Source organism: Eptatretus burgeri, chromosome 13 (genome assembly GCF_056783735.1).
Source record: "Eptatretus burgeri isolate ZD-2024b chromosome 13, Ebu_testis_v1, whole genome shotgun sequence".
Lineage (NCBI taxonomy): Eukaryota > Metazoa > Chordata > Myxini > Myxiniformes > Myxinidae > Eptatretus > Eptatretus burgeri.
The window spans coordinates 60,113,126-60,125,625 of record NC_140973.1 but is presented as its reverse complement, the minus strand read 5'-3'; the positions used below and the strand labels follow the sequence as shown (position 1 = coordinate 60,125,625).

The 12,500-nt window shown below is 41.3% G+C and overlaps 1 protein-coding gene across 2 annotated transcripts in view; it reads right to left on the bottom strand.

Moving 5' to 3' along the window:
• LOC147014587 (mast/stem cell growth factor receptor Kit-like) overlaps positions 1–12,500 on the bottom strand; it is an 84,429-nt gene that overhangs the window by 2,913 nt on the left and 69,016 nt on the right. For both annotated transcript variants that reach the window (XM_085852657.1, XM_085852656.1), the window contains exons 7-18: positions 10,872–10,984; positions 10,213–10,331; positions 9,947–10,076; positions 9,031–9,135; positions 8,623–8,733; positions 7,721–7,859; positions 7,441–7,565; positions 6,977–7,113; positions 6,694–6,816; positions 5,673–5,784; positions 4,689–4,788; positions 4,046–4,150 (exon numbers count right to left, since the gene is read on the bottom strand). In XM_085852657.1, the coding sequence (XP_085708783.1) occupies positions 4,046–4,150; positions 4,689–4,788; positions 5,673–5,784; positions 6,694–6,816; positions 6,977–7,113; positions 7,441–7,565; positions 7,721–7,859; positions 8,623–8,733; positions 9,031–9,135; positions 9,947–10,076; positions 10,213–10,331; positions 10,872–10,984 (1,419 nt within the window). The remainder of the gene's footprint in view (positions 1–4,045; positions 4,151–4,688; positions 4,789–5,672; positions 5,785–6,693; positions 6,817–6,976; positions 7,114–7,440; positions 7,566–7,720; positions 7,860–8,622; positions 8,734–9,030; positions 9,136–9,946; positions 10,077–10,212; positions 10,332–10,871; positions 10,985–12,500) is intronic.

Sequence of the window (12,500 nt, the reverse complement as noted above, 5' to 3'; positions counted from 1 at the left end):
TTGTTGTTCCAACAAAGGGAACGTGACGGGTTGCTGGATAGGATGTCTGCGTTTCGAGTGCAATTAATACGCGGCATCAAGTTGATTAGGCTGGCAAAAATATCCGCCAGAGATGCAGCCAAAGTTGCGGTAACATTTTTATAGTACGAGGAATTTGGATTAACATCAGCCAGACAGGATGGGGCCGCTGGGGAAGAAGGGTGGGGTCAGCGGCTTGAGTTAGAATTTGCTCTGTTAGAAATCTTCCCACAACCTGTGTGGTCACAAAGCACTGGAATCACTACTGACGTTACCCGACTATGATGGCTCATTTGCCCCTCTTTCTACATTGCATTTTGGGGCTATCTACATATGCAAAAAATGAGAAGATTCTGCACCTCCCGATATACACTGTGCATATATATATATATATATATCCCTTTCCTGCTCTCTCAATTGCTACTCAGCTCGATACTTCCTGCGTACATGCCTCACGCATACATGCAAGGATTGTGGAGGTAGTGATCACATGTACCTTTGAGCTGTCTCATCTGATTATGAATCCAGACCTGACTATAAACTGCTGGATTAGTGCTCCGCAGGCAGGGAATCGACATCAGAAATTTTAGCATTCTTCGGATGGACGTTAAGCCGGGTGTTCTGTCTGCTCGCATTAGCTGGTGGATGTTAAAGATCCCATAGTGTCTTTCGATGAAGGTGAAGTATCGCTGACATTCCGAATAAATTACAAATACATGCGTTGACATCAATGGCACAGCTGCACTTCAGGCAATGATGCAACCAGCATCCAGGTGCTGCACACCAATGGATGAATGGAACTCTGGTATTGACGGTACTTACTTCATTAGTGACAGTTTCAGAAAGTAACATTTACATCAATTTCCATTCACTTTATTTTTGTGAATGGTTACTATATCGAGTTAGCCTCTCAGGAAGATGGCTCGAGGAATTTGTAGACCAGTAGGTTTTCCTAAAGAGGCAAGACAGTCATCTATATAGTGTTGAGACAATGAGATTTTCAAAATGATGTAATCCACCCCAGAATGCTCAGTGTGCATGCGCAGAACTCCAGGAAACTTGCGTGTTCGGGGCGAAATAAAGTATATAATGTGTCTAGGATAAGGATTGTTACCCGAAATGGCTCACTAAGCTATAAATGAAGTCAAAAATACTTGGAAAAGTATCTGAGAGAAAGGGCTGTGCCTCTACACAATGAACAACTTGAAGAACTTTCTCAGCTCACCAAATGGACACCTGCTCATACTGCAACCTCCTGACCATGTGGGTTGGTGCAAGGCCCGAGTAGATGGACGTGTGCTACACAAACCCCCAACAGATAGCAACCAGTGAATGGACTGTGTTTCTGGATTGGATGCATCTGAACACTGATGGGAAGGACATATCTGGGGCTTGTGAATGTACAGGGTAAGTTTAAAAGGACGATATTTACTATTAATCTTGTTGGCGACGTGGGAGTTGTGAAGGTTAAGTTATAAATACAGTTTGTTTGGTTCCCGTGACACAAGATAATCAAATAACTGATCAAATACAACAATGGAGTATCAGGAGGAACCCAAATAGACAAAGATGAGGTCATCAGGAGGAACCTGGATAGGATTCAGGTTTCAGCTGCTACTCCTCTACCAGACACAAACCCCCAATGGAAATGCCTGATTTTTGCATCTATTGCTAAAAGGAGAAGAGTGCTTCCGTGTGTGTGTGTGTGTGTGTGTGTGTGTGTGTGTGTGTGTGTGTTTACAGTATATTTGAATGTATGTGTGTAAAATCCACAGCAGACATGAGCTTGTACAAACGGGAAATAGGACGAACCAGACACCTCTCATCCACGGATATTTTTCGTATTTCCGATATTTCTGTGAGTCCGATTTGCGTTTAGGACTGAGCAATTAAATTACCACTCTTTCATCTAAATGCTTAAAATTATGTCAAAAAGACAATTTGAATTATAGATTCTGCACTTTCGATGGCAGGTTCAAAATGCCTGTCTAGCAGAATCAAAATATAGCCCAATTACTGCATTGTAGTCCCAAAAAGGAAGCCAGATATAACACACACACGCACACACACACACACACACACACACACACACACACACACACACACACACACACACACACACACACACACACACACACACACACACACACACACACACACACACACAAACACAGATCTATTATGTACTCGTAAGTACTTACAAAAGCTATTTTATTTGAAGTTATAACCTTAACTTATAAGCAATTTACAGATTTCCCAATTACCCGGATCATTAGCTGGGCACCGTTTTTCATCGAGGTTTCAATTCTTTCAGCCCAGAACCTCTTAAAACGGTGGATCCACAACCCAGGTCGCAGGTCCACATCAGTAGATTACTCAACATCAATGGACCCACAACCTCAATGTGTCCAGACAATCAACACAGCAATGCAATTTCCTTATTAAAACTTATTTAATTATAAATTTTATTTGAAGTATTACTACATTTGAATAACTTTAATCATATACCACTTTATATAATGATATATTTAGCGATAAACACTTTACCTTGTACACATGTCCATGACCCAGCACCTCCATCTAACCATAGACTGAAATATTCAAAACTGTCATTAACAACTGATTTTAACTTGCTGCACTGTGTATCTTAGCAACTACCAACAAATTATTTTAATGCTTATTTAAAATGTATTTTATAAATAACATTTATTTATTTTATTTTTATTTAAATCCCTCCATGATTTAATTATATATATATATATATATATATATATATATATATATATATATATATATATTTATATATGTACACATATATATTTAACCAATATTAATTAAAGAATTTATCTCACTAAAATAATTAATTCATAATTATTATTATTATATCAAATGCAATAGGAATGGTTTCCACAAAAACCAACCAAACTTATATAAAAGGTGATGATGGAGTCTAAAGACATTCTCACAAGACCTGATCAACCAATCAGCCAAATTCCTCTGTTTAACGTGATGGAAAAAAAACCTTCTCAGAATGTTCTGCAAAAACATCGTTTAATGAACAAATTGTTAGAAATCTAAGTTTCTGAGATGATAAGACATTGTAACCCGTTTATGGTTCATTGCTTCCTGGAAAGGTGCACAAGACTTCAGGGAAACTGAAATCATCAACTTTATGATAAACACTTGTACTAAAACCATTCTGTCCAACTCAAACCAACACATCCAGATATGCAGCAACTGTGCAATCATTTCCACTCCTGTTTACAATCAGGCGATCTGGATAAATCTTGTGAAGCTTCCTTTCAAAAAAATTACCGTTAACCACACAAATATCATCCACATAACGATATGTATGAGATAATATTTTCGATAATCATGATTTTTTTTTTCTCTCTTTCATCAGTTTCTGCAGAAATGAAAATTCACAGAAAATAAGAAAAATGTCTGCTCATAGGAGGCTGCATTTCCCACCCATGGGAATACCCTTAACCTGTTGAAACATTATCCCACGAAAAGACACAAAAGTATTAAATAAAATAAAACTAACAGCATCCTTAAACTTCTGCTTCTCAAAACAATGAAAACTTGAATATTTCTTTTTAGAAAAGAATGCTCTATCAAACCTGACACATAAAACCTTATTAAAAGAGTTAAAAAAAACCTTGTCAATCACTTTGAAGAGTGAATCCCTCACTCGTACTAAATCCAAATTTGTATACAAAGTTGAAAAATCAAAAACTTCAACTGACTTGACATTGAGACAGCTAATTCTATCGAAGAACTCTAAAGAACAATTAATGCTCCAAAAAGTGTTAAAACCAGAATTCTTTTCAATTGCTAAGCAATATTTCCTGAACTGTTCCCCAACAACTTGTAAGCCTGAGTTAACTATATCCGATAATTGTTTGGTGGAACACTGCCTGGCACCCGCTATAAACCTATACTTGTTCTTATGAAGCTCAGAGATCCAGAAAAGCCGAGTAATATAAAGATTTGATCCTTTACATTTAATCCTGAAATTACTCACTTCTTTGGATCACGATGCAATTGCACCTGGATCAAGTCGACAAGCTGGTCAAATGTTGGCCTTTCAAAGGCTTCATCATTCCAGCAGGACAGCATGATGTCATACCTGTAACACAAAAGGCCTCCTTGACCCTGGGAATCACCATCATCCCCTCACTCCTGGGATTCACCATCATACTCTCACTCCTGGGATTCACCAGCATCCCCCTCACTCCTGGGATTCACCAGCATCCTCCTCACTCCTAGGATTCACCAGCATCCCCCTCACTCCTGGGATTTACCAGCACCCCTGTCACTCCAGGATTCAATACTATTCCTTTGTCTGGGACTTACCATTTCCACTCTGAGTGCCACTTATAGCAGCTGCCTACAGCTATCACTATATGATTTGTGTCTATACCAATAGCAGTTTGAGTCCAAGAAAAGCCTTATTTTCCTATCCATGGCCTTAAAGCTCTACTCATAACATTCTCATGAAAAATAATCATTACAATTTCAATTTACCAAACAAGAGGTTGAGGCATTTACGTGCATATTGTAATGTAATCAGACATGCAACCCAATACCGAGAGTTTCACGCCAAATCGACATGCATCTAAACCCGAACATACAGCACCAAAAGGGAATGTCACTTTCAAACTTACATGTCTGCCGTGCAGAATCTTGGAGAGGGCATCCTGTAGCCCTCTTTGATCATGCGGTAGAAGCACGAGTCCACCCGCATTCCAGTGTACGGGGTCTCCGCTGGGCATCAAACACAAAATAACACGATTTATTCATGATGTTGTGAAATAACAACACGTATAAAACTTGTTTATTTAAAACATTGCTTATGCTATGAGAGAGGCCAGGGAATTAAACTAGTAGAATGGGTTATACATATACATCTACACATAGACAGGTGTACATATTATAAAGTTATGTTACATTTGCACATGCAAGTTGTGAAACTCCTCCAATCCCCATCACTCCTACCCCCAGTGAAGAGCAAAGTTAGCTTAAGTTAAGTAATAAGTTTCCCTTTAACCTTGCGGAAAATCCAGATGTAACTCTTGACATGAACCTTGTCCTTTCACCTGCCATTGTCACTTATTACAAAGCCTAATTCGGCTATATCAAGTTTCCACTTTACCCTTCTCTACACCAGGCACAGTAAAATATTACCCACGTTTTGAAAAGCTGGGCCTTCAGACCTTGCCTTAATTAAAGAAGATAATCAAGCCTAATTGTCATTCAATCCACCTCCAAGAGCACGTGACCGTCCTCCTGCTTTCCATTTACAAGATTAAATAATGAGGAATTCATCTTTGATCGCTGCACGCTCCGGTCTGTACTATGATTCAGAGCCTGGTGTTGGTTTAGTGGTTAGGGTGGCGGCTTGGGATCCTAGGGTCCTGAGTTCAAGCCCCGTTGGCCACTGAATTAAAATACACCAGGAGGTTGACTCAGCCTGTCGTCCTTCCGAGGTTGGCAAAATGAGCACCAGTGTACTGGTAAGGGGGACACTGCATCAGCGGCATAGCCGCATCCCAACCAATGATGCAACCAGCAGCCACAGGCTGCACTCGATAGAGAGAGAGAGAGACTATGAGTCAGGGGGGCAGGTGGCACGGGATCGAGGTTCTCACCGAGGGAGAAGATTTCCCACAGAAGAATGCCGTATGACCACACATCGCTCTGCACTGTGTACACGCAGTGGAAGATGCTCTCAGGAGACATCCATTTGACGGGCAGTCGCACCTGCCCCGGCAGGAATTATGCATTAGACACAGAGTACCCAGTGTGGCCAAATTGGCATGCACTCCCTTGGGAAAACCAAACGAAATAGACCATCTTTACATTGTTGTTTTCACTTTCAAATGCTATACTACAAAGAGTAACAACAACAGCAACAACAATACCTCGCTGAATAAAATTACAACATGGATTGGCCTGCTTGGCACTCCCATGACAGTACTTTTTACACCAATTTCAGGGCTTTATATAAATCACATGCAGGAGAATGACATGTGACAACAATGTCAGTGTACTTTTACAGGCATTACAAGACTACTCGTAGTCAATGGACAAACCAAGATGGCAGCAAGTGAGGCAACAAAAGAGGGTGGAACAGCAAATAATTTAACACAAGAATGGCACTCAGTAGAGTGCATCCCTCTGTCAGGCTGAACAGCTCACATTTTGTATCCCACTGATAGGCCTGATCTGCATCTGAACTTTAACCAAAATCTAATCGCCTTGTTCTTGTTACCTACCCAGCTCGTACAGCAAGTTTCATCCGAATCTGTTCATAACTTTGTGAGATATCGTGCTCACAGACAAACAGACAGACAGGGGTGAAAATGTAACCTACATCCACCTTCGGTGGCAGAGGTAATTATGAAACTTCTAATTAATGAAAACATCAAACCTGTTGAAATTTACCGATGACTGCTGGTCGAGGGTATGTAATATACTATCTGAGCTTCGTTATGAACAAAAATCCAGGTTAAATTTGATCCAGCTCGAACCAATGATAATTTTGATGACTGTGCATCATGAGATACGTGAATGCCGCAGCAGGTTCATAAAGCAAAGATTGTACTGTCATGTGATGGTGCGTTTTAAGAGTGGACATAATCGGATGACATCAGACAATTCCGGTCTCACATTGCCCCTGATGACGTAGTTCGAGTCGTTCACAATATCCCGTGCGAGCCCAAAGTCGCAGATCTTGGCCACACGGCCTCGTGTGATCAGGATGTTCCTGGCAGCCAGGTCCCTGTGTATGCACTGGCAAGTGAAGAAGAGACGAGTGATTAGTGAACCAGACCAAAAGAACACAGAACTAGCCATTGATCAATTATATGGAAGATAGGACATCCACGCAGACTTGTGGAGGTAACTCGCTGTGTGTTTGGAAACACACCGACCATGCACGATGAATTCTCACGTTTTTGAATGCTAAGAATGCCATTCCTTTTGCAACTTGGTACGAGAAGCTAATCAAGTCTTCCAGATCCAGCGGTTGTCTATCGGCCTGTTCATCAAAATCTTCCTCTTCTTCGAGAGTATCATCACTTTTGAGGCCTGCATTGAAGATAACAGTTTTCATGTATAAAAGGAATGCTAAGAAAAATGTTATTCATGCATCATCACAGGCATGGATTTTAATTTAAAAAAAAAAACAAAAAAAAAGCCTTGTATACTAATGCACAAAACTAAACAAGATCCGAATGAAAATAACACCTTAGATACTAATGTTAATGTACTACTGAGAACTCGGAGATAGTGAGATTGGTGGGGGAAGGGGGGGGGGTGAGAGGGTAATTGATGAAGTTCAAAACAGTTTTAGATCAAAGAGAACAAAATAATTCACACATTGGGTAACAAAAACTAGCATGGATATTGAATTACCTGTACCGGTGATACCTTTCGATACCAGGGGCGTCATGTCATGTGATTGAGTTTTTGCAAGCAAGCCAGGGGAACGAGGTCTCATTTCCAAGTAATCCCCCTTTTCTGCTTTTTTCTCCTGTGGTCTGCATCAGAAATAAGTCAGATACGTACAGCTTACCAACTTGTGAGGTCAATCCCAAAATCTTGCTCATTTTTTGTCGTAAATACTATTGTCTAAAAGCGGCATGAAAACCCATTGTCCAGCACCAAACTACAGTCAAAGGCAAAATTCACTTACGGAATAATGTTTTCCAGGAAGGAGAGGTTCTGGTACTCCGTTAACCTGGTGTTCCACATCCGAAAGTCATTCTTCTTCTGATGCAGGAAGTTGAGGAGGTCTCCATGGCAACAGTATTCCGTGATGACCAAGATTGGGCCTGAAAAAGAAGGAACAATTTGCTCATCATATTGACATTACCTTATTTTTGGAAGGAATCATACATATCCTGATCCAAGTGGTAAGATTTTTTTTTCGGAAAATGAATTCCATTTCAGCTCGAAATCCAAGGCTGATAGGATAGCTTTGGAGGTACGTGTAGTCACCTCTGTGCTGTCCAGCATGGATTTGAATCCTGACCCAGCTATAAACAGTCATTCTGGTGTTTCACATAGATGGTGAGGCATCAATGTGTGCGCCATCCATCGGAAAGATGTTAAGCTGGGTATTCTGCCTGCCAGCACTGTGTTGGTAGTGGACGTTAAATATCCCACAGTGTCTTTCATAAAGAGTAGGCAAATTGTCACTGGCACCCTGAACAAATTACAATTTTCTGATAAAACCCTCTCACTAACCCACATTTGTAAAGTGGGAAAGGTATGCCAATACATCCAACGCGAGTTGATGCACACCTTCGTCCAACAGTGATTGGAAAACAGGTGGATGACGATGACATGCTATGTATGTAAAGTGCCATATTCTAATGCAAAACATGCATAAAACAGGAGTTGGAAAACGAACAAAATGGACCAAGCTAAAGATTTTGATGCTACATCTGATGGCAAGGTTCAAGGGTGGTACTCAGTCCCTGCTAAAACATTGAGCAATAGTGCAACACTCAAATGGCCAGAAACATCTTTGTTTATCCTCAAATCATCACAATAATGTCATTAAAACACCAAAGTGTATGGGTTTGGTCACACCTCCAACAGTGCAAGCCCCCAGTAAATTGACGATGTTGATGTGATGCCCCAAGTGACTCATTATCTTCAACTCTGACATCAGGGCCTCCTTTTCGCTGCTGTGTGCACTTTCTGCAAAAAAAAAAAAGAAAAAACAACAAAAGCAAAGCATGTAAACCCTGAGTCCTGGTTTGTGGAATAGCAAACTCATGACCCGAGAGAAAGAAGAAAAAAATGCCTGGCCGTAACTTAAAGGCCATTTGATCATGACAGGCAATCCGTTTAATCCAAATATCACCTGCCATCGAAATCAAAATGTCAACCACAACTCATTGTCTATTACCTTTGATTCTGAGTCTGCTGATGCATCGCACTCTGATTCGACTGAAGGATAATTGCAATGCATTTTATGAAAAGGGACAAACGTACGTTTCAGCATTTTGACAGCCACCTTGGTCGCCATGTCCGACTTGAGAAGACCATGAGCCGTCGCTTGCATGACCTTCCCAAATGCTCCAGAACCCAAAAGTTCTCCTGCAAAACAGAAAGTCAAAGACCTGATAAACTCCAATGCGCCGTTTTTGAAAACATTCCAAAACGACAGAAAAGATCTATAGCGCTAAACCAAAATGCATTTTAAATACATGTAAGTGTCTTATCAATCATCACTGTCAGTGATAATGTTTGTTTAATTCCCTCTTGTGCTACAAGGATCATGCTTTTCGCTTTCTGTGTGAGGTTCTTAGCGTTTCAAACCAGAAATTTGTGGTCGCTCCATGCTATCCCACGGCGCAAATCAATAGGTGGCTAATGGAATATATCCGCAACTCATGGCCTACCTCTTGGGAGCCTGGTGTGCAAGTAACCTGCCGGGAGGGCAGTGTGGTTCGTTATGGACTCACAGGTAGTGAGCGGGTCCTGACCCTGTTCGTGAACCTAACTTTGAACCAGACTTGTATATAAATCACAGTGTTCAGTTAGTACTGCTGCCAAATGTCTCATTTTCTGAAGATAATAAAAATCAACCATGATTGGGGAAAAAAAAGAGTGAGGAAGTCATGGGAAGAGGAAGAAACACGAAGAACAGAAAGGGGATATAATCGATTATTGCAACATGGACATCTTGCGTATCAATCTCGAAGTATGTTGAAGATACGAGTAAACATCAAAATACCGCACAATGAAGACTCTCGAGGCGCGGTTATTCACCGGACGTGCCAAAGCAGTTAGTTTTCATGGTCGTACAAATTATTGATTATAATGGTGTATTACTAGCGTCGGCACTCCTGGTCATGTAGCTATCTTCAATGGTAAATAGTGCACGTCATGTGAGCACGTTCGTTACCAAAAACGAGGTGTTCTCGAGGAAACTCCCATCGGTCGTCGTAAGGGAGCTGAGTGGGGTCGATGTAGATGTATTTGTTTCCATCGCGCACGGTCTCAATCACCTTCCAACGGATTTCAAATCTTGGCTTCTGCAAAAGGCCACATGATGGAAGAATAAAAAAAGGGGGGGGGTTTCTCCTCATTTTTTGAGATCCCCAACTTCTACCCCCCCACCTACCCACCCTCCATCTCTCCTATGCAAATGAAGCTAGGCAATGTACTTACCGTTTTGTACTTGTACACAATTACGATGATGGCAAACAGCAGCACGGTGGCTATGCCGGAGATTGTCACCATGACAGTCCAGTAATTCTCAGACTTCGGAGATCCTTTTGATATGTCCGCTGGAATAGAGCAAACAAATTACTTTGCACCAATTCAGTCGAGAATGGTATCCATTGTATCAAGCCATTCAGGCAATCCACAAAGAAGAATTAATACCGTTTTGACATTTGTTCGAACATCCATCCTATAAACATATATCATTGCAATGATGCAACCAACGAGACTCTCTGATCCCTAGTCAGATCCTGGTCAATCATCATCAAAATGAAATCTTGTGTGAGACTGCTCTCACAAGGTCATCAGGCTTATAGACCAAGAGAGGTCCCATTGGGGCAATGAGGTAGGATACGATTCCAAAACACACGATATTGTACGAGTACAAGGTGCTATGAGATATCAACGAGTTGTGGTGGTTAGTAGCCATCCCACCCTTTATTAGTTAGATTATTATGTAGCCACGCATCTCACGTGACGAAAACCGATGTATATGAGAGGCTGAACAGATCTCATGGTAAATTTACTGTTAAATTCCATGCATGTTGTTTTCTTTGTTTGTTTTCTGTCCAGAAGTAATGAATGAGGATTGATTTGATACTTACAAACAACCACCTGGAAATCCAGTGAATTGTAATCGTCGGAGTTGTTGGCGTAGAATGTGTACAACCCATGCTCCTTCACTTTAACCCTTAAAAGTTCAAGAGAGCATTCGTAGCTGCAAGAGAAAGACACCAATAAAGCCATGAGCTCCACAAACCAACGAACGAGGATTCAGAAGCATGACCGACACCGGCCAGCTGCGAGAGATCCGTCGTGAGGATGTGCCTGATGGCCAACTTTCGCATCTGCCAACGAGAAAGGGGACTTTGGTTTCGTTTGAAACATGTGTCCACAGCTGGGGTGGGTCTGTCACATGGTACGGCATCACAAGGGCGTCCTTTATACCCATAAGAGTCGTGAATGTGAAAGATCATTCTGTAGAAACTACCCAGCTGCAAATATGTTGTGCTTGTCCATGTCTACTTTGTAACACAAAACCACAAAGTCTGAGCTACGTGTATGTGTGTGTTGTGAGAAACGTTCTTTGCAAAAGATCTTTAAAAAAAAAAAAATTGACACCATTCATAAATATGTATCAGCTCACACTGGGGGGGGGGGGGGTTAAATTAAAATAGAGGTGTTGAGACGGCAATTGAAGAGCAACGATCCCGCTCGGGTATAGCGAACCAAAAGGGACTGGACCAAAGGCCTATTCTTTGTCAAATAAACTGTGGAATCTTGAACGTTTTCACTGCAGATGGGATAGTCATTAAACGGTCCTTCCAAGGAAGGACCCGATCCATGTATGTGCACTGCACCGGAGATAAGCTCACCACCAATCAATCAAGCTATACCACCAGCCCCAGCAATAAGCATTGTCAAGTGAAATAAATAAATAAATAAATGACAACTCGGTGTGCATCACTTCGTTATCCGTACATTTCTTAAACCATGTAGGATCAACGCCAAACGCTTGAACTGCAACCATCGAATCAAGCAAACAAAACTCATTTGGCTTCAAACAAATCTCGCTCTTCCCTCCAGAGCAATTCGCAGACGGTTGCTCCACCACCTCATGTCACCTCCTCATCCTTACTCATGATCTTTCCTCCCTCCATTAACCCTACCTAACCCAACACTCTTATTTGCAGGTTGCTGTTTCTCTTTCATTCCTCGCTCTCCTCTTTACCTATTCGTTTATTCCCTTGCTTGTTTTGTCCAAATGTCGACCCCACTGACCTTTAGCCATTGTGTTTATGGAAAACAACTCACTCGAGTGTATACACACAATCGAGGTTCATGGAATACCTAAACAACAGTGGAGAGGGGGAGGTGGTTAACTTCCTGAAAATTTGGTGATGTGGAACAGGTAGATGCAGGAAAAATAAAGTCAATAATGTGAGCCAGAGTAGAACAGATCACGAGATGGTCATGCGAGCTCATCTTGAAGCAATGGAGGGAAGGGGATTAACGGATGGATGTGGGAAGATAATTTCACAGTTACAAGAAAAGCAGGATAAAGGAGCAGAGGTTAGTGGAAAGGATAGACCCTGAAAGGTTCACAAAAAGTCCGTTTGAAATGAAACTTCTTCAGGATTGCTTGACTTTGGATTTGAGGCCAAATTCTACATTTTCAAACGAGCAACAGGTGTTGATTTGCTGGGCGAATGGACAGTCGTATACAATGTAAA